This window comes from Ranitomeya imitator, chromosome 1 (genome assembly GCF_032444005.1).
Source record: "Ranitomeya imitator isolate aRanImi1 chromosome 1, aRanImi1.pri, whole genome shotgun sequence".
NCBI lineage: Eukaryota > Metazoa > Chordata > Amphibia > Anura > Dendrobatidae > Ranitomeya > Ranitomeya imitator.
This window is the reverse complement of record NC_091282.1, coordinates 925,784,813-925,810,085: the sequence shown is the minus strand read 5'-3', so window position 1 is coordinate 925,810,085 and position 25,273 is coordinate 925,784,813. Positions and strand designations below refer to the sequence as shown.

The window sequence follows — 25,273 nt, the reverse complement described above, 5'->3', positions numbered from 1 at the left end:
TTTGGCACAAGAGACACATGCCCGAACGTAGTCTCCAACATCACGAACCATATGTGGCCACCAATACATTCTCGCCAACAACTCAGATGTCCTCTTTGCCCCAAAGTGTCCACCCACTCTGGACGAATGAGCCCACGAGAGAACCTCCGGACGCAAATTGATGGGGACAAAAGTCTTGCCCGGAGGCACAGACTCAAGCGAAACCGGAGCTACGGTTCTCAGACTCTCTGAAGGGACAATGAGCCGAGGCTCGTCCTCCTCCTCCTCAGTTGACACCAGGGAGCGAGAGAGAGCGTCAGCACGAATGTTCTTCTCCCCGGCGAGATAATGTAGAGTGAAGTGGAACCGGGAGAAAAACAAGGACCATCTGGCCTGACGAGAATTCAGCCGCTGGGCTGTCTGTAAATAGACCAAATTCTTGTGGTCCGTGAAGACTTGGAATGGGAACCGAGCACCCTCCAAGAGATGTCTCCATTCCGAAAAGGCCAAATTCATTGCCAGCAATTCCCTATCCCCGATGGAGTAATTTCTCTCCGCTGGTGAGAAGGTTTTTGAGAAGAAGAAGCATGGATGCTTCCGACCTTGAGCATCCTTTTGATAGAGGACTGCTCCTGCACCAACGGAAGAGGCATCCACCTCCATTAGGAATGGCTTATCCACATCGGGACGATGTAAGATGGGAGCGCTAGCAAAGTGGGACTTAATAGAAGTGAAGGCCTTGGAGACCTCTTCGGACCACGATTTAGGATTCGCTACCTTCTTGGTGAGGGATACCAAGGGAGCTACCAGGGTTGAGAAGTGGGGGATGAACTGACGATAGTAATTTATGAACCCCATAAAGTGCTGCACCGCTTTCAGAGAATGGGGTTCCTGCCAGTCCATCACTGCCTGTAGTTTGGCAGGATCCATAGCCAATCCCTGGGCCGAGATGATGTAGCCCAGGAAAGGTAAAGACTCCTGCTCAAACATACACTTCTCCAATTTGGCATAGAGGAAGTTTGCCCGTAGGAGGTCGAAGACTTTGCAAACATCTCTCCGGTGGGAGTCAATATCTGGAGAGTAGATAAGAATATCATCCAGATAGACTACGACCGAGGTGGAAAGCATATCCCGGAAGATATCGTTCACAAAGTCTTGGAAAATGGCTGGGGCATTACAGAGCCCGAAGGGCATCACCAGATATTCATAGTGCCCATCCCTGGTGTTAAAGGCCGTCTTCCATTCGTCCCCCTCACGGATGCGAATCAGGTTGTAAGCACCCCGCAAATCTAATTTGGTAAATACCCTTGCTCCCCGAAGTCTATCGAATAACTCAGATATCAAGGGCAAAGGATACTTATTCTTAACGGTGATGGCGTTAAGACCCCTGTAGTCTATGCATGGGCGCAATTCCCCATTCTTCTTCTGCACGAAGAAGAACCCTGCCCCAGCAGGTGACACTGACTTCCTAATGAATCCTCTTGCCAGATTTTCCTGGATGTACTGTGACATTGCCTCCGTCTCCGGGAGAGATAGCGGATAAACTCGACCCCGGGGAGGCTCAGCACCAGGCAAGAGATCAATAGGACAGTCATAGGGGCGATGAGGCGGAAGGACCTCCGCCGCCTTTTTGGAGAACACGTCTGCATAAGACCAATACTGCTTGGGGAGAGAGGATAGATCTGCGGGTACCTCAGTAGTAGCAACCTGAACACACTCCCTCTGACACCTACCCCCACAAGATTCACCCCAACCCAGAATTCTGCCTGAGGACCACTCGATATGAGGAGAGTGGTACCGTAGCCAAGGTATTCCCAACAGGACCTCATCAATTCCTTCCGGAATGACGAGCAGAGAAATTATCTCCTGATGAGATGGCGACATGGACAGAGTAAAAGGGATGGTCTGGTGTGTTATCTGTGAGGGCAATGTCGACCCATTCACCACTCGCACCGTTACTGGTTGAGCAAGCATAACCAGGGGTATTGCGTGACGTTGGGCAAAGGCAGAAGACATAAAATTGCCCTCCGCCCCAGAATCCACGCAGAGCTCTACCGAGTGGGAGAATGAGCCAATAGTAATTGTCCCCTTAAAGGACAACTTAGAGGCAAACGTCGCCGTGTCTAGTGTACATCCACCTACTACCACTAGACGCTGACGTTTCCTCGACCGCTGAGGACATCTGGTGGCTAGATGTCCTGACTGCTGGCAAACATGACAGACCCTGAGTGCACAAGCGGTCCGGGACTTAGATCCTGCTTGTGACACTTCCCTGGCCTCATGTGACTCAGGAACCAGGACCGGAAATTCCAGAGGTTTGGCGAAAGTAGGAGCCAGCCAAAACCTCTGCCTACACTGGGCTCGCTCTAACCTCCGCTCGTTAAAACGGAGGTCAATTCGAGTGGAGACACTTATTAACTCCTCCAGTGTGGCAGGAATCTCCCTAGTGGCCAGAGCGTCCTTTACATGGTCAGCCAAGCCCCTCCAAAATATGGGGATAAGAGCTTTATCCGACCAATCCAGCTCAGATGCTAAGGTGCGGAATTGGACGGCAAAATGACTGACCAAGGACTCACCCTGAGTTAATGCCAGCAATTGGAGCGCAGTATCATGGGTGACTTGAGGTCCTAAAAAGACCTGTTTCAGAGCGCTCAGAAACAGCGGAGCAGTCTGCACCACATGATCGCCACGCTCCCACAGCGGCGTAGCCCATTCCAACGCCCTGTCCGACAATAGAGACAGAATAAATCCCACCTTAGCCCGCTCTGTGGGAAAACGTGTAGCCAGGAGCTCGAGGTGAATAGAGCACTGACTCACAAATCCCCTACAAAACTTGCTATCACCAGAAAATTTTTCTGGCAGCGGGAGGCGAGATAATGTCGGAACAGGGGTGGCAATGGACATAGTAGCTGCAGCCACGCTGGCAGCCTGTACAGCTACTGCAGTAACATCCACAGCTGAGGTCGCGCTCTCGAGAGCCGCCAACCTACCCTCCAGCTGCTGGATATGCCGCAGAGATTGCTGTTTGTCTGTCATCACTAGCCAGACCCTGGCGCTAGTGTAATGTTAGGACTGGCGGAACGCACCAAGAGAGATAATATAGATGCGTTCGCAGTCCGGGGTCCACCGTGCAGGTGAAACCTGCTGCTAGGAAATGACAGACAAAATGGCGGTATTCAAAAGTATACACGCGTGGGTTAAACCTCACCCAGCGTGAAGAAAGCGATCCTGTTGCGTCACAGGACCGCGGTACCGCACATAGAGCGCGAGCAAGTGGTCAGTGAACTAAACCCCAACAGGGATTGTAGTCCGATTAGACCCTTGCTGGCACTACACCGCTACTGGGTGTGAAAGGAATAATATAATTAAGGCACCGAAGTGCGAACTGTGCCGTGCTGGCAGGCACCACTAAGCACCCAGACGTGGGTCAGGAAGCGCACACAGGCGCGTGGCACCGCACTGGCGGTCACAGCAGTAGACGCTGACACGTGTGTGACACGTTGAGTGATAAGTCGGGCGCTAGATAGCAGCCATACTCCATACGCGAACAGTCATACAATAGGGTAGGGGTATTTAAAGAACGACTTGCACTCACAACAAACACACGTATTAAATTGTACACTAGCGCATGGCCGTGCGGTCATGCGCAGTTTATATAGTTGCAGGACAGGAAGCGGCCACAGAAACTTTGCCCTTCCAAGACCTGCCAAGAGGACCAATAGAATGCGCTGCAGAGTCTGAGCACATGACCCTCGATCTCCAACGGGAGATCTTGCCCTGGGCATGCTCAGTGTGCGCAGACAAGGACTTAGTCCCAGAGAAGTCCACTCGCTGCTGACCAGTATAGGCTTTACAGGCAGAAGCTGGAGAAGCAGCAGTAACTCTTCTCACAGAGTCAGACTGAGCGAGACGCTGGGATCGACGTCCCTGCTGAGCAGGCTCCACTGCGGCTGGAGGAGAATGGGAGACCGCAGCGGAGACGGATCGAGATTCCCCCTGTGCAGCAGAGGAAACTCGACTCCTAACACTCTGTCTCTACATTATTTCCTTTTATTTTTTGTCTTTGGATATAGATGTTTATTTGAGTCGTGTTTGAATTCACTTACTCAAGATTTTAAACCAGATCACTGAGATTTTGTTCCAAATATCTATTACTTTTATAAAAGATTAATCCGAGGACATCAGAGGAATCAATTATTCTGAAGTGTATATTTATTCATTGAAGACCAGACGTACAGTCAAAAAAACCAACCTTTCGGCCAAAATTGGCCTTTATCAAGGCAAAGATCTGTATGGTGGTATAAAGAGGGGAACAGGTGAATGTGAAACGCGGGATCCGAGATACAGCCGCCATGTAGGAAGGTGTGCGCATTTATACCACCATACAGATCTTTGCCTTGATAAAGGCCAATTTTGGCCGAAACGTTGTTTTTTTTGACTGTATGTCTGGTCATCAATGAATAAATATACTCTTCAGAATAATTGATTCCTCTGATGTCCTCGGATTAATCTTTTATACTTATATACTTGTTTTCCTGAGGACAATAAACTCGTGGATTTATCGAATTTTATTCCCTTGATCTTTTTCATGTATTACATTTAGTGATGAGCGAGTATACTCATTGCTCGAGATTTCCCGAGCATGCTCGGGGGGTCTCCAAGGATTTGTAAGTGCTCGGAGATTTAGTTTTTGTTGACGCAGCTGAATGATTTACAGCTGCTAGCCAGCATAAGTACATGTGGGGGTTGCCTGGTTGCTAGGGAATCTCAACAAGTAATCAAGCTGGCTAACAGATGTAAATCATTCAGCTGTGGTAAGGAAAACTAAATCTCCGAGCACTAAAAAATACTCAGAGGACCCCGAGCATGCTCGAGAAATCTCGAGTAACGAGTATATTCACTCATCACTAATTACATTACTTCTGATTGATCACCTAACGATTTTCAAATTGTTTACCTTTTTCTTGTGTTTAGCTTCTTATTTAAGCAATTCTCTCCTTAATGTCTTTTTTTTAACTTTCAAAATATTAAAAGAATAGAATTTGATCTCTTGAAGTGCATTGCAGCTTTCTTCAACGCTTACTTATGGACATCAATGGTTCAAATAGCAGTTAACATGTGGAGAAGCTAGGTTTCAGACCTCTGTTGGTATGATATTGGTGACCTATTCTAATAAGGTTATTATTATTGGAGAACCCCTTTATAATACAGCCACCAGCAAAATGTAGAATTTATTGGATATAGAACTGACTTAGTAACTCAGTAGCCAGCAAGAGATTTGTTTTATGGTTATTTAAATAGAGATTTGGACATAAATAAAATAATTTATATGAGTATATCTTATATCTTAGTGTGTTGTATTTATTGGTAGCAACGCATAACATTTTTTGTATCATTATTGGGAAAAGGCAAAGAAATGGGGCTGTAATAATCAAGTAAATGCTCCATGATGTCCCATCTATGCAGCCGCAAGGCATTCTGTCTCACTAGTATTGGTGTGTTGAAAATACTTTCCATAAAATACTCTAATGATCTATAAGCACCCTGTCCAACAAATGTCTAAATATATAGCAGAATGCATGAGGGGGGCTGTAGTGAGCACATTACACATAATACATTGCATTGCTCTTGGGCAATACTGTCCAGAATATGAGGAGTTAGATGAAGTTGGCAGCTTAGACAACATTTTTAAGAATGGATGATGTTTCACTCTAACATCTGTTCATCTATAAACTGCATAGCATGACCCTAAACAAATCATAATCCGATATTTTATTTGTCTAACATTTGTAGGTTTAGATTTAACAGTTTACATTTTCATCAGTATATTCTCAAAAAGTCTCAACAGATAAATTATCAGTCAGATCAGGTGATCTGGCCAAGGACACATAAGCAGACTTCAATAGGATTTTTGAGCACTGAACGGTGATATTTATGTTGTGTAACTGCACATAAATTGAAAGGATAATATATTTAATATCAATACAATAGGACAACTCATAAACTCTCTCATAGTCTAAAAGAAATAAACCCAGAATGGCCACAGTAAAATATAATTGATTATCATCACATGAAAATGGCACCTGATACGTGACAGCAAATATTAGGTAGCAAGTAAACAGTTCTAGAAGTTAACATGTTGGAAGCAGATGAAATAAGCAAGTGTCAATTTGAGTGACTCAGAAAGGGATGCACGTATACTGTGGATATTAGTAGATCACAAAAAATCTTAAGGGAAGGTCAAAGAAAGGAAAATCAGTAAAACGCTGGCAGCATCTTGGGATCCCTATTCTCATTGATGAACATTGTCATTCTTTATGACGATTTGTCTTTGACTCATACATAGTGTTGAGCGATACCGTCCGATACTTGAAAGTATTGGTATCGGATAGTATCGGCCGATACCCGAAAAATATCGGATATCGCCGATACCGATATCCGATACCAATACAAGTCAATGGGACATCAAGTATCTGAAGGTATTCTCATGGTTCCCAGGGTCTGAAGGAGAGGAAACTCTCCTTCAGGCCCTGGGATCCATAGGGATGTGTAAAATAAAGAATTAAAATAAAAAATATTGATATGCTCACCTCTCCGGCGGCCCCTGGACATCACGCTGCTAACCGGGAGGCTTCTTTGTTTAAAATGCGCGCCTTTAGGACCTGCGAATGACGTCCCGGCTTCTGATTGATCGCGTGCCGCCCATGTGACCGGCACGCGACCAATCAGAAGCCGCGACGTCATTCTCATTCACTAAACTCCTAATTCTAGGAATTGAGGACCTGCGAATGACGTCACGGCTTCTGATTGGTCGCGTGCCGGTCACATGGGCGGCACGCGACCAATCAGAAGCCGCGACGTCATTCTCATTCACTAAACTCCTAATTCTAGGAATTGAGGACCTGCGAATGACGTTACGGCTTCTGATTGGTCGTGTGCCGGTCACATGGGCGGCACGCAACCAATCAGAAGCCGGGACGTCATTCGCAGGTCCTAAAGGCGCGCATTTTAAACAAAGAAGCCTCCCGGTTAGCAGCGTGATGTCCAGGGGCCGCCGGAGAGGTGAGCATATCAATATTTTTTATTTTAATTCTTTATTTTACACATCCCTATTGATCCGATACCGATACCCGATATCACAAAAGTATCGGATCTCGGTATCGGAATTCCGATACCGCAAGTATCGGCCGATACCCGATACTTGCGGTATCGGAATGCTCAACACTACTCATACATACTTGAACATTGTTGAAGACTAAGTACACTCCTAATGGCAGTCATTACTTTTCATGTTAATTTTCTCTACAGTACATACTGTCAATGAGCCTATTAATCGCTGCCTAACAAATGTTCTGTTACACTAAATGGATTAGGGCATGCAAACCAGCACCATCTACTGCTGACAGTTCAGTTTGCAATTGCCCATCAAAGAAATCCCAATGTGCATTGATGGATGACAAGTCCAATGATGTTGCTGGCGATGGTAGCACACTTTGGACATATAGGCTGTTCACTGTAAGAGGAGTAGACTAGTTTTATTATGTAAAAAATAGTCCCTTGGACACGTTGGAGAAATGTCCGTACTATTGCTTTCACTGTTGATCCACTATGTACAGCAAGTGAAATTGGAGGTCGCATATTAAGATGAAGCAGTGTCTACACAAGCCAGCATTTGCATGAATTTTGGCTGCGAGTCAGATGTCCAGTTATAGGTGTTACATTGACATCATGTCTTTGCTCTCAAACACTAACATGGTGCAAAGAAAGAAGGCATTGGAAACTGCAATGGAGGTTGGAGTTCTATTCGGTTTAGCGATGAGTCCAGCTTATGTCTTGGACACAATGATAGCCCGTAGCTGGACAGGTAGACAATGTCATGAGTAGGCCTTTATGAGAGATTATGAGAGAATGAAACACCAAGTGTATTCACTAGGATTCGGGTGTGGAGTAGCATAAAGTGCAGTAGCCAAACCCCTCTAGAATTCAAGTTTAGGTGCATTATTATTATTAATAATAATAATATTTTTTATACCTGTAGCTCCAACATATTTTTCGGCACTTTACATTGCCGAGGGTAATTGTACAGACAATAGAGACATAACAGTTTAAATACAGAATTTAACAGATGCCAAGAGGAATGAGGGCCATGCTTGTGAGCATACAATCTATGAGGAGATAGAGGAGATATGAAAGGTAAATGGTAAAAAAGTGTTTGGTCCAGTGATCAATATAATAAAGAGGGTATTCCACTAATGCTGCATTACCAGTTACCATCCATTATCTGTATAAGTGCAGATACAAAGTGCTTTTAAGGGAACATATTTGGAAGAAAATTTTGGAAATGCAAAACTCAAATAGTTACATAAGTGAGGTGAGGTGATTGGCCAGTCTTAAGAAGTGCGTTTTTAGGGCACACTTAAAACTGTCAGTATTGGGAATTAATGGAATAAGTGCATTTCAGAGAAGTGGCACAGCTTTCAAGAAATCTTGGAGATGGGAGTGAGAGGTTCAGAATATTAAGTATGTTCATCTCAGGTCATTAGCAGAATAATGGGCAGTGGTAGAGTGATAGAGATGAGGGAGGAGATGTAGGGTGGTGCAGAACTGTGAAGAGCTTTGTAGGTAAGAGTCATACATTTATATTTGATTCTGTAGCTGATGGGCAACCACTGCAATGACTAGCACATGGTAGAGACATCAGTATAGCGGTTGGAGAGGAATATAATCCTGGCTGCTGCATTTAGGACAGATTGGAAAGGAAAAAGTTTTGTAAGAGTGAGACCAATTAGTAGAGTGTTACAGTAGTCCAAGCAAGAATGATTAAGAGGAACACTAGGAGTTTCTGCAGAGTAAAAACTAAGAAAATGTCAAATTCTTGAAATGTTTTGAGGTGTAAGTGACATGAATGAGCGAGTGATCGTATGTGGGGAGTGAAGGTAAGATCTGAGTCATATATTACCCCAAGAGATTGGGTGTGTTGCAAGGGAGTAACAGTAGAACCACACACTCAAATGGACATATTGAGTTTGGAAAGGTAGAGAGGAAACAAGAGGAGCTCTGGTTTTGACTGATTCAGAAAGAGGGATGATATGATGTTAGAGAGAGCAGAAAGATAATCTCTGGGTGTCATCAGCATATGGATGGTACTGAAAATCGAATTTATGATGGTTTGTCCAGCAAGGGCCGTGTATAGTGAGAAGAGGAGGGAACCTAAAACTTAACCCTGAAGAACCCCAACAATAGTAATGGGAAGAGGAGAGGAATACAGTGGGTATGGAAAATATTCATACCCCTTTAAATTTTTCACTCTTTGTTTCATTGCAGCCATTTGGTAAATTCAAAAAGTTCATTGTTTTCTCATTAATATATAATCTGCACCCCATCTTGACTAAAAAAAACAGAAATGTAGAAATTTTTTCAAATTTATTAAAAAACAAAAACACAAAATATCACATGATCATAAGTATTCAGACCCTTTGCTCAGACACTCATATTTAAGTCACATGATGTCCATTTCCTTGTGATCCTCCTTGAGATGGTTCTACTCCTTCATTGGAGTCCAGCTGTGTTTAATTAAACTGACAGGACTTGCTTTGGAAAGGCCCACACCTGTCTATATAAGACCTCACAGCTTATAGTGCATGTCAGACCAAATGAGAATCATGAGGTCAAAGGAACTGTCCAAGGAGCTCAGAGACAGAATTGTGGCAAGGCACAGATCTGCCCAAGGTTACTACAGAATTTCTGCAGTACTCAAGGTTCATAAGAGCACAGTTGCCTCGATAATCCTTAAATGGAAGAAGTTTGGGACCACCAGAAGTATTCCCAGACCTGGCCGTCCAGCCAAACAGAGCAATTGTAGAGGAAGAGCCTTGGTGAAAGAGGTAAAAAAGAACTCCAAAATCACTGTATCTGAGCTCCAGAGATGCAGCTGGGAGATGGGAGTATGTTCCACAGAGTCAACTATCACTGCAGCCCTCCACCAGTGAGTCCTTTATGGCAGAGTCGCCTGACAGAAGCCTCTCCTCAGTGCAAGACATTTGAAAGCCCGCATAGAGTTTGCTAAAGAACGCATGAAGGACTCCCAGACTACGAGAAATAGGATTCTCTGGTCTGATGAGATGAAGATAGACCTTTTTGGTGATAATTCTAAGTGGTATGTGTGGAGAAAACCAGGCACTGCTCATCACCTGCCCAATACATTCCCAACAATGAAACATGGTGGTGGTAGGATCATACTGTGGGGTTGTTTTTTAGCTGCAGGGACAAGATGACTGGTTGTCATTAAAGGAAACATGAACGCGGCTAAGTACAGAGATATCCTTGATGAAAACCTCTTCCAGAGTGCTCTGGACCTCAGACTTGGCCGAAGGTTCACCTTCCAACAAGACAATGACCCTAAGCACACAGATAAAATAACAAAGGAGTGGCTTCAGAGCAACTCTGTGACTATCCTTGACTGGCCCAGCCAGAGCCCTGACCTAAACCCAATTGAGCATCTCTGGAGAGTCCTGAAAATGGCTGTCCATCAATATTCACCATCCATCCTGATGGAACTGGATAGGATCTGCAAGGAAGAATGGCAAAGGATCCCCAAATCCAGGTGTGAAAAACTTGATACATCATTCCCATGAAGAATCATGGCTGTTCTAGCCCAAAAGGGTGCTTCTACTCAATACTGTGCAAAGGGACTGAATACTTATGACCATGTTATATTTCAGTTTTTCTTTTTTAATAAATTTGCAAAAAATACTACATTTCTGTATTTTTCAGTCAAGATTGGGTGCAGGGTGTATATTAATGTGAAAAAATGAACTTTTTTGAATTTACCAAATGGCTGCAATGAAACAAAGTGTGAAAAATTTAATGTGGTCTGAATACTCTCTGTACCCACTGTAGGTGCCAGCAAAAGATCTAGTGAAAGAGCGGTCAGAGAGGTAGGAGCAGAACCAAGAGAAAGCAGTCTCCTTGAGCCCAATAGAGCAAAAAATAGTGAGTAGAAGCTGGTGATCCACAATGTCGAATGCTGCAGAGAGATCCAGGAGAATTTGCAGGGAGCAGTGTCCATTAGATTTAGCCGTAAATTGATCATTAGAGACTTTAGTAAAGGCAGTTTCAGTAGAGTGTAAACAGCAAAAACTGGATTGTAAAGGGTGAAAAGAGCATTATCTGAGAGATAGTGGATGAGATGGGAGTTGAAAAAACATTCCAGATGTTTAGTAATGAAGGGGACATTAGAGACAGATCTGTAGTTAGCAACGCAGATCTGGTCAAGGGATGCTTTTTTAAGTAATGGGTGTGTGCTTCCATGTTTGAAAGAACAAGAGATGCCACTATTTCTCCAAAGTGTTCCAGAAAACTTCTTTCAACATAATGCCAGGCTATATGATAGCCATGCTATTATGAATAAACTGCATGTCCTAAACTTTCTGCCATGGCCTGTATCATCTTTTGAATTAACTCCCTTCAACTCATCTAGAAGTCATTGGTCAGCATCTGGAAAGGAAGCTGCCAGCAGCTGATCTAGATGATTTGTGTCCCCAAGTGTATTCATTGTGGCAGAACCTTCCTCAGTCATCATTACCCTAATTGATAGAATTACAAAGTGTAAAAGTTAATTCATTTTTGTTTGTCGCACTTATACATGATACAGGATAAACTGAGATGTTTTTGCTTCCATTCTCACAATTTGCATGTCAGTAACATGTTTATCGATCTTGTGATTTCCATAATTCCATTACATTTTCTTCTTGGTGTTGCAACATCAGTGTTGAGGAGTATTTATGTATATATAATCAAAAAACACCATTTCTTTCATTGAGCCTTCAACAATGTCCTTGAATTGACCCCATAGGTCACAATAGAGTCTAGATGAGTCTATTATAATCATTCTTATTCATGACTTTGAATGCAAAATCCATTACAGATATTTTTCTTCTTAAGAATGCAGAAATGAAATCATCTGCTTCTGATAATCTAATTTCAAAGTGCTTTAATCCTTCTTATTTTGTGCAAATTACCTAATGCAAATTGCATCAGCAATAACCTCCATTGCTTGGGATGTCTACTTAAAAGATGGCACAATGAATAAACAACATGTTTATCATTAGTGTAAGTCAACACATTACCATAAATGTATGTCTTTTTCAGAACCTCACATTGTACTTTTATATATCTATGTCACAAAGCCTCTTCTGTTTCGACTAAGTGCACAATTAAGAGCATGTTTCTTTCTGTATATGAATTTGTTCATAACTACCTTGTTATTTGCAGCGCTAGGAGTGCAAATTGAAACACCAAAGAAAGTTCCAAGCCACTATAAAAAAGTATAGGGATATTTCTTACCTCAGTAATGAAGGATTTGGCAGTTGTTGGACTCATAACAAGAATGGCTCTTCTTAGTGTGTCCCTGTAGCGATTTAGCTCTTCAATGCGCATAGTGGCAAAGAGTCCCGTGATCATCTTATTAATGTTGTTTTCCACCTTCTGCAAAGCTACATCCATTCCCTGCTGAGATACTCTATCCAAAAACTCTTGTATTCCACGGATATCTAGGAACATCAAAAGTCCATCAAAATGCTAATCAGTTAACAGAAACACATCCATTAAATGCCTAGCCTGGTTTAGAAGTCGTTTTCTCAGTATCATGAAATGGAAGGTTAAGCTTCACATATGTTAAACTGTATTATACCACTGTTTCAAAGTGGACACAGATTGCATTTGTTATAAATTCCGAAAGTTGCCTTCACTTGATGACACTAACATGAATGAAAATAGAAAACAAAACAAAACATAGAAAATAGAAAAAAACATATTAACTGAATCAATTTATGCCAGTTATCATTTTATTCCATGCAATTTTCATCAAATAATTGCCTATCTCTTCATAAAACTCAAGTAACTAGTTTTATGGATTTTTTTTTATTCACCACTTGCATTCTAGTATGACAGGCTTTGTTGTTATTTTTAGGCAATATTGGGAATAAATTAATATAAGTGTCTAAGTAATTTTTTAAGTATGGAATCCAGGCAATGATGTCTACACTCATAAAAAATTGGCTTTGGCTGGCTATACATTCTAGATCTAAGTTGGATAACTTTCTTTTAACTAACTTTTATCATTCACAACCCACAAATTCACATACACGTTCAACATGGCCAAAATTCTCTAAAGGGATAGGTGAATAAGTTTCTGTCAGACACTTCTAGCAGCAGTTTTATCTCTCATAAATGCAAAAAGATCCACTATTTTTTCTAACTGCAGTCCTACTTCTGACATCAGCCACCATAGGCACAGATGGGAGATCAGCATCAATATTTGATTAGTCAGGGCTGCCAGAATCAGCAGGTTCAAAGGAAATTAACTAATGTGTATGAGCAACTCAGTGACGTATCTGGGGTGGGGATTGAGCGGGGAATTTGTCCTGGGCACAGCTGGCAGGGAGGCACCATCACACAATAAAGCTGCAGGAAGTGGCAGTCAAAGATGTCTCCCCAGCAGTTGCATTTTGCCAACCCTGTACTGAGAGTCAGCCATTCTCTAAACCAGCTGTCAAGCTGACAGGAAGCTCAGAGAAGGTGCAACCGGCCAGCCCTCAGTGTTCAATTATATTCACAAATTTTAGGCATGAGTACAATTAAAGCCCTGACTGCAGGCATTCTGGGTCTAGGCAACCCTAGTAGAGTGATCAGGTCAGCTGATAACTCAGATGATGTCTCTCTCCGGCACCGTAATGGTGTGGCGACTGCCAGTCAGGTAAACACTCCCCTGACAGTAGATTATTTGGGATTGGTGCTGTGGACACAGTATGAGGAGTGGGGGGAATTGATGATGCAGACACGGTATGAGGAGGAGTAAAGATTGGTTCTGTATACACAATTTGAGGATCGGTAAAGATTGGTGCTGTGTACACAGTATGAGGAGCGGGAAAGATAAGTGAAGTGTGCACAATATGAGGAGTGGGATAGATTAATGCTGCAGACACAGTATGAGAACAAGGTAAGATTGGTGCTGTGGACACAGTATTGGGAATGGGGAATTGGTGCTGCACACATGGTATCAGAAGTGGTGAAGATTGGTGCTGTGGACACAGTATGAGGAGAGGGGGAAATTGGTGTGGACACAGAATGAGGAGAGGGTAAAATTGGTGCTCTGGACACAATATGATGTACAGGGGCTATTGGAGTGGACACAGATTGAGGAGCAGAGGGTGGGATTGGTGTGAACAGTTTGAGGAGAGGGGGATTTGTGCAGACACAGTATGTGGAGAAGAAGTGGGGGCATTGGCGCAAATATCAGTATACAGTATGGAAAGTGAAAGGAACCTGTGAGGAGACAATATGTCACTATGGGCAGTGAAGGGCACTTGTGAAGAGACAGTATGGGGGTTTGGGGAGCAGGGGGGCAATCAGTGAGGAAACAGTATAGGGAGTGTGAAATTTGTGATTAAACAGTGTGAGGAATGGGAGGTAATGAGTGCAGAAGTTGTATGAGGACGTATGAGGATACATTATGGAACGCAAGGGGGTAAATATATGAGGAGACAGTATGATTAGGGAGGGGAAAATGTTTGAGGAGACTATTGAGAGGAATAGTGTGAGGAGACGTTAATGGGGAGAAAAATGAGAAGGGGCACAGAATAGAGACTGGGTAGTGTAGGGAGCAGTATGGGGGAACAGTGTGAGGAAACAGCAAAGAGGGGGCAGTATGCTGCAGAGGGGGGAGCATGATGAGTAGAAACAGCATAGAGACCAGGCACTATAGGGGGACACAATTTGAAAGGATAGAGTGAAGAGGGGGCACAGTATCGAAAGGAGAGGGCAGTGTGGATGGCATGTACCATAGGTGAACACTGTGGTGTCATATTTTTTCTGTCCAGCTTGTCTATTTTGTTGCTGGAAGCTCTGGGACGCAAAGGGTGCACCTCCGTGCCGTTAGTTCGGTACGGAGGGTCTTTTTGCCCCCTTTGCGTGGTTTTCTTTAGGGTTTTGTGTAGACCGCAAAGTTATCTTTCCTATCCTCGCTCTGTTAAGAAAGTCGGGCCTCACTTTGCTGAATCTATTTCATCTCTACGTTTGTCTTTTCATTTTAACTCACAGTCATTATATGTGGGGGGCTGCCTTTTCCTTTGGGGTATTTCTCTGAGGCAAGGTAGGCTTATTTTATATCTTCAGGCTAGTTAGTTTCTCAGGCTGTGCCGAGTTGCATAGGCAGAGTTAGGCGCAATCCACGGCTGCCTCTAGTGTTGGTTGGAGAGGATTAGGGATTGCGGTCTGCAGAGTTCCCACGTCTCAGAGCTCGTTCTATGATTTTGGGTTATTGTCAGATCACTGTATGTGCTCTGACCGCTATGTCCATTGTGGTACTGAATTGCCTCTCATAACAGTAAAGGAAGCCAAGAGTACTAATGATTCTCAATAGAGGGAAAAAAGAAGTTCTGAGACCATTTTTTTTTCTTTGCACTGTGTTTTGCCTTTTTTTTCCCCTAGACATTTGGGTGGTTCAGTACACAGGTGTAGCGATGGACATTAGAAGTCTGTCTTCATTTGTGGATCAGCTCTCGGCAAGAGTACAAAAGATTCAAGACACTATTGATCAGAAATCTATGTTAGAACCAAGTATTCCTATTCCTGATTTGTTTTTTTGGAGATAGAACTAAGTTTCTGAGTTTCAAAAATAATTGTAAGCTATTTCTGGCCTTGAAACCTCGCTCCTCTGGTGATCCAGCTCAACAGGTTTTGATTATTATTTCTTTTTTGCGCGGCGACCCTCACGACTGGGCATTTTCTCTTGCGCCAGGAGATCCTGCATTAAGTAATATCGATGCGTTTTTCCTGGCGCTCGGATTGCTGTACGATGAGCCTAATTCAGTGGATCAGGCAGAAAAGAATTTGCTGGCTCTTTGTCAGGGTCAGGATGAGATAGAGGTATATTGTCAGAAATTTAGAAAGTGGTCAGTGCTCACTCAATGGAATGAATCTGCGCTGGCAGCTATGTTCAGAAAGGGTCTCTCTGAAGCCCTTAAGGATGTCATGGTGGGATTTCCTATGCCTGCTGGTTTGAATGAGTCTATGTCTTTGGCCATTCAGATCGGTCGACGCTTGCGTGAGCGTAAATCTGTGCACCATTTGGCGGTATTACCTGAGCTTAAACCTGAGCCTATGCAGCGCGATAGGACTTTGACCAGAGTTAAACGGCAAGAACACAGACGTCTGAATGGGCTGTGTTTCTACTGTGGTGATTCCACTCATGCTATCTCTGATTGTCCTAAGCGCACTAAGCGGTTCGCTAGGTCTGCCACCATTGGTACGGTACAGTCAAAATTTCTTCTGTCAGTTACCTTGATCTGCTCTTTGTCATCGTATTCTGTCATGGCATTTGTGGATTCAGGCGCTGCCCTGAATTTGATGGACTTGGAGTATGCTAAGCGTTGTGGGTTTCTCTTGGAGCCCTTGCAGTGTCCTATTCCATTGAGAGGAATTGATGCCACGCCTTTGGCCAAGAATAAGCCTCAATACTGGACCCAGCTGACCATGTGCATGGCTCCTGCACATCAGGAGGTTATTCGCTTTCTGGTGTTGCATAATCTGCATGATGTGGTCGTGTTGGGGTTGCCATGGCTACAAGCCCATAATCCAGTATTAGATAGGAAATCCATGTCAGTGTCCAGCTGGGGTTGTCAGGGGGTACATGGTGATGTTCCATTTCTGTCAATTTCGTCATCCACCCCTTCTGAGGTTCCAGAGTTCTTGTCTGATTACCGGGATGTATTTGATGAGCCCAAGTCCGATACCCTACCTCCGCATAGGGATTGTGATTGTGCTATCAATTTGATTCCTGGTAGTAAATTCCCAAAAGGTCGACTGTTTAATTTATCCGTGCCTGAGCACGCCGCTATGCGCAGTTATGTGAAGGAATCCCTGGAGAAGGGGCATATTCGCCCATCATCGTCACCATTAGGAGCAGGGTTCTTTTTTGCAGCCAAGAAGGATGGTTCGCTGAGACCTTGTATAGATTACCGCCTTCTAAATAAGATCACGGTTAAATTTCAGTACCCCTTGCCATTGTTACCTGATTTGTTTGCTCGGATTAAGGGGGCTAGTTGGTTCACCAAGATAGATCTTCGTGGTGCGTATAATCTGGTGCGAATCAGGCAAGGCGATGAATGGAAAACTGCATTTAATACGCCCGAGGGTCATTTTGAGTATCTAGTGATGCCATTCGAACTTGCCAATGCTCCATCAGTGTTTCAGTCCTTTATGCATGACATCTTCCGAGAGTACCTGAATAAATTCCTGATTGTGTACTTGGATGACATTTTGATCTTCTCGGATGATTGGGAGTCTCATGTGAAGCAGGTCAGAACGGTTTTTCAGGTCCTGCGTGCTAATTCTTTGTTTGTGAAGGGATCAAAGTGTCTCTTTGGTGTGCAGAAGGTTTCATTTTTGGGGTTCATCTTTTCCCCTTCTACTATTGAGATGGATCCTGTTAAGGTCCAAGCCATCCATGATTGGACTCAGCCGACATCTCTGAAAAGTCTGCAAAAGTTCCTGGACTTTGCTAATTTTTATCGCCGCTTCATCTGCAATTTTTCTAGTATTGCCAAACCATTGACCGATTTGAGCAAGAAGGGTGCTGATGTGGTCAATTGGTCTTCTGCTGCTGTGGAAGCTTTTCAAGAGTTGAAGCGTTGTTTTTCTTCTGCCCCTGTGTTGTGTCAACCAGATGTTTCTCTTCCATTCCAGGTCGAGGTTGATGCTTCTGAGATTGGAGCAGGGGCTGTTTTGTCGCACAGAGGTTCTGATTGCTCAGTGATGAAACCATGCGCTTTTTTCTCCAGGAAGTTTTCGCCTGCTGAGCGAAATTATGATGTGGGCAACCGAGAGTTGCTGGCCATGAAGTGGGCATTCGAGGAGTGGCGTCATTGGCTTGAAGGAGCTTAGCATCGCGTGGTGGTATTGACTGATCATAAGAACTTGACTTATCTCGAGTCTGCTAAGCGGTTGAATCCTAGACAGGCTCGTTGGTCGCTGTTTTTTGCCCGTTTTGACTTTGTGATCTCGTACCTTCCGGGCTCTAAAAATGTGAAGGCGGATGCTCTGTCTAGGAGTTTTGTGCCCGACTCTCCGGGTTTGTCTGAGCCGGCGGGTATCCTCAAGGAAGAAGTAATTGTGTCTGCCATCTCCCCTGATTTGCGGCGGGTGCTGCAAAAATTTCAGGCTAATAAACCTGATCGTTGTCCAGCGGAGAGACTGTTTGTCCCTGATAGGTGGACCAATAAAGTTATCTTTGAGGTTCATTGTTCGGTGTTGGCTGTTCATCCTGGAATCTTTGGTACCAGAGAGTTAGTGGCTAGATCCTTTTGGTGGCCGTCTCTGTTGCGGGATGTGCGTGCTTTTGTGCAGTCCTGTGGGATTTGTGCTCGGGCTAAGCCCTGCTGTTCTCGTGCCAGTGGGTTGCTTTTGCCCTTGCCGATCCCGAAGAGGCCTTGGACACATATCTCTATGGATTTTATTTCAGATCTTCCCGTTTCTCAAAAGATGTCAGTCATTTGGGTGGTCTGTGATCGCTTTTCTAAGATGGTCCATCTGGTACCCTTGTCTAAATTCCTCCTCTGATTTGGTGCCATTGTTCTTCCAGCATGTGGTTCGTTTACATGGCATTCCGGAGAATATCGTTTCTGACAGAGGTTCCCAGTTTGTTTCGAGGTTTTGGCGAGCCTTTTGTGGTAGGATGGGCATTGACTTGTCTTTTTCCTCGGCTTTCCATCCTCAGACTAATGGCCAGACCGAACGGACCAATCAGACCTTGGAAACATATCTGAGATGCTTTGTTTCTGCCGATCAGGATGACTGGGTGTCCTTTTTGCCTTTGGCTGAGTTCGCCCTTAATAATCGGGCCAGCTCGGCTACCTTGGTTTCACCATTTTTCTGCAATTCTGGGTTCCATCCTCGTTTCTCTTCAGGACAGGTTGAGTCTTCGGACTGTCCTGGTGTGGATACTGTGATGGACAGGTTGCAGCAGATTTGGACTCATGTAGTGGACAATTTGACCTTGTCCCAGGAGAAGGCTCAACGTTTCGCTAATCGCAGACGCCGTGTGGGTCCCCGACTTCGTGTTGGGGATCTGGTTTGGTTATCTTCTCGTCATATTCCTATGAAGGGTTCCTCTCCTAAGTTTAAACCTCGTTTCATTGGTCCGTATAGGATTTCTGAGGTTCTTAATCCTGTGTCTTTTCGTCTGACCCTCCCAGATTCTTTTTCCATACATAACGTATTCCATAGGTCATTGTTGCGGAGATACGTGGCACCTATGGTTCCATCTGTTGACCCTCCTGCCCCGGTTTTGGTGGAGGGGGAATTGGAGTATATTGTGGAGAAGATTTTGGATTCTCGTGTTTCAAGACGGAAACTCCAGTATCTGGTTAAATGGAAGGGTTATGCTCAGGAAGATAATTCCTGGGTTTTTACCTCTGATGTCCATGCTCCCGATCTTGTTCGTGCCTTTCATGTGGCTCATCCTGGTCGGCCTGGGGGGGGTACGGTGACCCCTCCTCAAGGGGGGGGTACTGTTGTGAATTCTGTGGCAGAGCTCCCTCCTGTGGTCACAAGTGGTACTTCGGCTGATTCTCTCTGGGAGCTTCCGTTTGTGGAGGAAAGTGGTACTGCGGCTTCTGAGTTTCCTCCCTCAGGTGATCTGGTGAGGTCGTTAGGTGCTTCTCTACTTAACTCCACCTAATGCTTTGATCCTGGCTTCCTGTCAATGTTCCAGTGTTGGACTTGTTTTTCCCTGGATCATTCCTGTGGCCTGCTGCTCTGCATAGCTAAGTTCTTCTTTGCTATTTGTTTGCTATTTTTTCTGTCCAGCTTGTCTATTTTGTTGCTGGAAGCTCTGGGACGCAAAGGGTGCACCTCCGTGCCGTTAGTTCGGTACGGAGGGTCTTTTTGCCCCCTTTGCGTGGTTTTCTTTAGGGTTTTGTGTAGACCGCAAAGTTATCTTTCCTATCCTCGCTCTGTTAAGAAAGTCGGGCCTCACTTTGCTGAATCTATTTCATCTCTACGTTTGTCTTTTCATTTTAACTCACAGTAATTATATGTGGGGGGCTGCCTTTTCCTTTGGGGTATTTCTCTGAGGCAAGGTAGGCTTATTTTATATCTTCAGGCTAGTTAGTTTCTCAGGCTGTGCCGAGTTGCATAGGCAGAGTTAGGCGCAATCCACGGGTGCCTCTAGTGTTGGTTGGAGAGGATTAGGGATTGCGGTCTGCAGAGTTCCCACGTCTCAGAGCTCGTTCTATGATTTTGGGTTATTGTCAGATCACTGTATGTGCTCTGACCGCTATGTCCATTGTGGTACTGAATTGCCTCTCATAACAGGGTTGTCCAAGTTTGTGACGAGACTGCAGCCATTCTATGTAAATATAGACTTCTGAATTTTCACAGCGAATGCACTGCACACTGTCAGGATTCTTTGGTGCTGGCGATGAGAGTGGGAGGTCATAAAAGATGTGATTTGCATAAAGGCAGTCATGTGCTAACTAGTGCAAGTGAATTGAGAAAGCTAGCTGGAATGTGGTCATAAGTTTGCAAATTGCATACATAGGGTTACATAATGAGCCTCTCTTGCCGGGGGCACAGGAGAATCCTGCCAGTGTTCAGTGCACATGTTGTAAGAATTCATAAATCTGCCTACAGTGAATGCAGACTTTCATCACAAATCTGGACATCCCATAATTTTAACATTAAGCACTGTACAGTAATGGACAAAAATTTTGAGAATGAGACAAATATTAATTTTTCCAAAGTCTACTGCTTCATTTTTTTCTAATGGCAATTTGCATATACTCCTGAATGTCAGAGTGATCAGCTTAACAGCAATTACTGTACTTGCAAAGTCAATATTTGCCCAGAAAATGATCTTTAACCCCCAAAACACATTTCAACATCATTGCAATCCTGCCTTAAAAGGAGCAGCTAACATCGTTTTAGTGATTGATCCATTAACACAGGTGTGGGTGTTGATGAGGACAGGGCTAGCGATCAATCAGTCATGATTAAGTAAGAATTACATCACTGGACACTTTAAAAGGAGGCTAGTGCTTGGCATCATTGTTTCTCTTCAGTTAACCATGGTTATCTCTAAAGAAACATGTGCAGCCATCATTGCACTGCACAAAAATGGCCTAACAGGGAAGAGTATCGCAGCTACAAAGATTGCACCTCAGTCAACAATCTATCGCATCATCAAGAACTTCAAGGAGAGAGCTTCCATTGTTGTCAAAAAGGCTCCAGGGCACCCAAGAAAGACAAGCAAGTGCCAGGACTGTATCTTAAAACTGTTTCAGCTGCGGGATCGGACTACCAGCAGTGCCGAGCTTGCTCAGGAATGGCAGCAGGCTGGTGTGAGTGCTTCTGCATGCACTGTGAGGCGGAGACTCTTTGAGCAAGGCCTAGTTTCAAGGAGGGCAGCAAAGAAGCCACTTCTCTCCAGAAAAAACATCAGGGACCGACTGATATTCTGCAAAAGGTACAGGGAATGGACTGCTGAGGACGGGGGCAAAGTCATTTTCTCTGATGAATACCCTTTTCGATTGTTTGGGACATCTGTAAAACAGCTTATTCGGAGAAGAAGAGGTGAACGCTACCACCAGTCTTGTCTCATGCCAACTGTAAAGCATCCTGAAACCATTCATGTGTGGGGTTGCTTTTCAGCCAAGGGAATCGGCTCACTCACAGTCTTGCCTAAAAACACAGCCATGAATAAAGAATGGTACCAGAATGTCCTCCAAGAGCAACTTCTCCCAACCGCCCAAGAGCAGTTTGGCGCCCAACAATGCCTTTTCCAGCTTGATGGAGCACCTTGCCATAAAGCAAAGGTGATAACTAAATGGCTCATGGAACAAAACTTAGAGATTTTGGGTCCATGGCCTGGAAACTCCCCAGATCTTAACCCCATTGAGAACTTGTGGTCAATCATCAAGAGACGGGTGGACAAACAAAAACCAACAAATTCTGGCAAAATGCAAGCATTGATTATGCAAGAATGGACTGCTGTCAGTCAGGATTTGGTCCAGAAGTTGATTGAGAGCATGCCAGGGAGAATTGCAGAGGTCTTGAAGAAGAAGGGTCAACACTGCAAATATTGATTTGCTGCATTAACATTCTAACTGTCAATATAACCTATTGGTACTCATAATATGATTGCAATTATATTTCTGTATGTGATATAAACATCAGACAAACACTAATAAAAACCAGAGGGCAGCAGATCATGTGAAAATATAATTTTGGTGTCATTCTCAAAAATTTTGGCCATGACTGTAGTATGCCCAGCTCTAATAGCGTGTAATGTACTCACTGTCAGGATTTGGCTCAGCTTGCCAGTTCCTGCAGTCATCACATGATCACACATTTACTATTTTCATACATCCCGGTTCTCTCAGTGATGCAGGGGCTGTAGTATTTCACTGAACACTGAGGGAATCAGGAAAAGTAGCTTGTCGGCACGTGACTGTAAGCATGCAAATGTCATATACAGTAAGTGGTCACATGACAACTTCTAAAATAGCTTTAGTGTGAGAGGGATGAGAGGGGCACCAAATTGAATTCTTGCCCTGGGTGCCTGAAAACCTACCTACCTCTTGAACAGTTTATTGGTGATATGGGAAGGTAAATGCTAGATCATATAGGTTCATAAAGTGACAGCAAAATGATACTCACTTCCAAATATATTATAAAGTTTTCTTTAATATGAAATAAGTCAGAAAACCCCTATAAAGCAGAATATAGACTTTTGACTGCCTACTATCTATGATGTTGGTTCTGTCCAGGTCAATTGAAAGATCAATTTCAGTGCAAGTAAAGAAATTCCAATTAAAGCGAGTCTGTAACCGGACAGACTTTGAATCCCACAATATGTCATTTACTAGGCTGCTTTCTTGGATTTTGATAAAATCACTGTTTGATGAGCAGTAGAGATGAACGGATCAATTTATGGAGTACTGACTGATCAGGCAGTGGTTGTCAGTACCTGGGCCATCAAAGATCTATGGTTCCCAATGGATCACAGTTTGTAAAACAAAGTTGTTTCCATCTCCAGAGTGATTAGGTAAGCCTCTCTCTCCTGTAGAATGTAACATCTTATGGTTAGCAGGGTCCTATCTTTCTTTCTCCTGCAGAATGTATACTCTCATATTCAGTGGGGTTCTCTCCTAGAGTACAATCTCTTATGGTCAGCAGTGTCTTCTCTCTTTCCTAGTGTGTAAGCTCTTATGGTCAGCAGTAGAGTTGAGCGACCTTGACCTTTTTAGAGTCGAGCCGGGTTTCGCGAAACCCGACTATCTCAAAAGTCGGGTCGAGTGAAATCGGCCGATTATGACGTAAAGTCGGGATCGACCGAAACACGAAACCCAATGCAAGTCAATGGGGCAGCATAGTCGGCAGTGAGTGGGGGCCAGGAAAACACCTAGAGTGCCCATTTTAATGTCAAAACCATCCATTCTTCTTAATGAAGCTTGTCAAGCGTAATTTACCTTATAATAATTGGAGGGCATTTGAAATTGGGGGTCATTTGGCTAAAGTTGTGGTGGGTAGGGCTGGTTCAAGTAATTAGTGGGCCCAGGAAATCTGGACCACGTCACGGCAGTGGAGCAGGGAGAGGTAAGTATTTCAACTTTGCAAGTGCTGTGAACCTGAGCAAGCAGGGGGGGCCCACTCGTTGGCATTGGCACTGGCACAGGGCCCCTCAAAGTACAGCGGTGTGTTTGCACGGCGGGGGCGCCTCCCACCGGCAGCAACACTTTTGCGTACTATGAGAGGCCCTGTGCCAGTGACGTCGCCAACTAGTATTCCTCCCCCCACCTGATGAAGGAACCTGCACTTTCATCTGCACCTTCCTCTTTGTCCCCGTGTAAGGTGGTATGGTATGCGGGAAGAGCAACCTGACTTTCAGCAGGGTCACAATGTTGTTGTGTAGCGTGCACGGGGAATGTTGCGTTATGGGTCAATGTACCAGCAGACTCATCTATCACTGGCTGGGCAATGGGCAGGATGAGGAGGAAACACAGATATAGGCCCAAAGAATAAAGTGGGCTAAATGCAGTTCAAAATTGGTAACACAGGACTAACCAGGGGGCATTGCAGTGGAGGACAACTGGAATGAGAGGCTGACACAGAGAGTAGGCCCAAATCAGTAAGTAGTCGAAATGCAGTTCAAAATTGGCAACCGTAGTAAACAGGCGGCACAGCTTTGTTCAGTGGAGAACAGCAAGGAGTGGCAGACACCGATAGTAGGCCCCAACCCAACTAGTAGGCCAAATGCAGTCTAACATTAACAACTACTTAACGAGAGCCTGAAAATGGAATTTCAGGACAGGAAACCAGGAGAACAGCAAGGAGTGGCAGACACCGATAGTAGGCCCCAACCCAACTAGTACGCCAAATGCAGTTGTTCCATTTAACCACAATTTAATGAGAGCCTGAACATAGAAGCTCAGGAAAGGCAACCTGGAGAACACCTTGTAGTGTAACACACCATCTCTCTACACCCCATACCCAATTTGTAGGCCTAATGCAGCGTAGTTTGCAACAACTACTAAACGAGAGTCGGAAGACCGAAGCAATGTGGATGAAACCTGGGGAACACCTTGGAGTGTAACACACCATCTCTCTACACCCCATACCCAATTTGTAGGCCTAATGCAGCGTAGTTTCCAACAACTACTAAACGAGAGTCGGAAGACCGAAGCAATGTGGATGAAACCTGGGGAACACCTTGGAGTGTAACACACCATCTCTCTACACCCCATACCCAATTTGTAGGCCTAATGCAGCGTAGTTTCCAACAACTACTAAACGAGAGCAGGAAGATCGAAGCCATGGCGAGGAAACCTGGGGAACACCTTGGAGTGTAACACACCATCTCTCTACACCCCATACCCAATTTGTAGGCCTAATGCAGTGTAATTTCCAACAACTACTAAACGAGAGCAGGAAGATCGAAGCAATGGCGAGGAAACCTGGGGAACACCTTGGAGTGGAACACACCATCTCTACACCCCATACCCAATTTGTAGGCCTAATGCAGTGTAGTTTCCAACAACTACTAAACGAGAGCCGGAAGATCGAAGCTCAGGAAAGGCAACCTGGAGAACACCTTGGAGTGGAACACACCATCTCTCTACACCCCATACTCAATTTGTAGGCCTAATGCAGTGTAGTTTCCAACAACTACTAAACGAGAGCATGAAGATCGAAGCATTGGCGAGGAAACCTGGGGAACACCTTGGAGTGGAACACA

At 44.3% G+C, this 25,273-nt stretch overlaps 1 protein-coding gene across 1 annotated transcript in view; it reads right to left on the bottom strand.

Annotated features, from left to right (window-relative positions):
* The window catches only part of GRID2 (glutamate ionotropic receptor delta type subunit 2), a 2,297,645-nt gene that overhangs the window by 1,351,421 nt on the left and 920,951 nt on the right, over positions 1-25,273 (bottom strand). Inside the window, exon 4 of the mRNA XM_069743575.1 lies at positions 12,325-12,530. Within this exon, the coding sequence (XP_069599676.1) occupies positions 12,325-12,530 (206 nt within the window). The remainder of the gene's footprint in view (positions 1-12,324; positions 12,531-25,273) is intronic.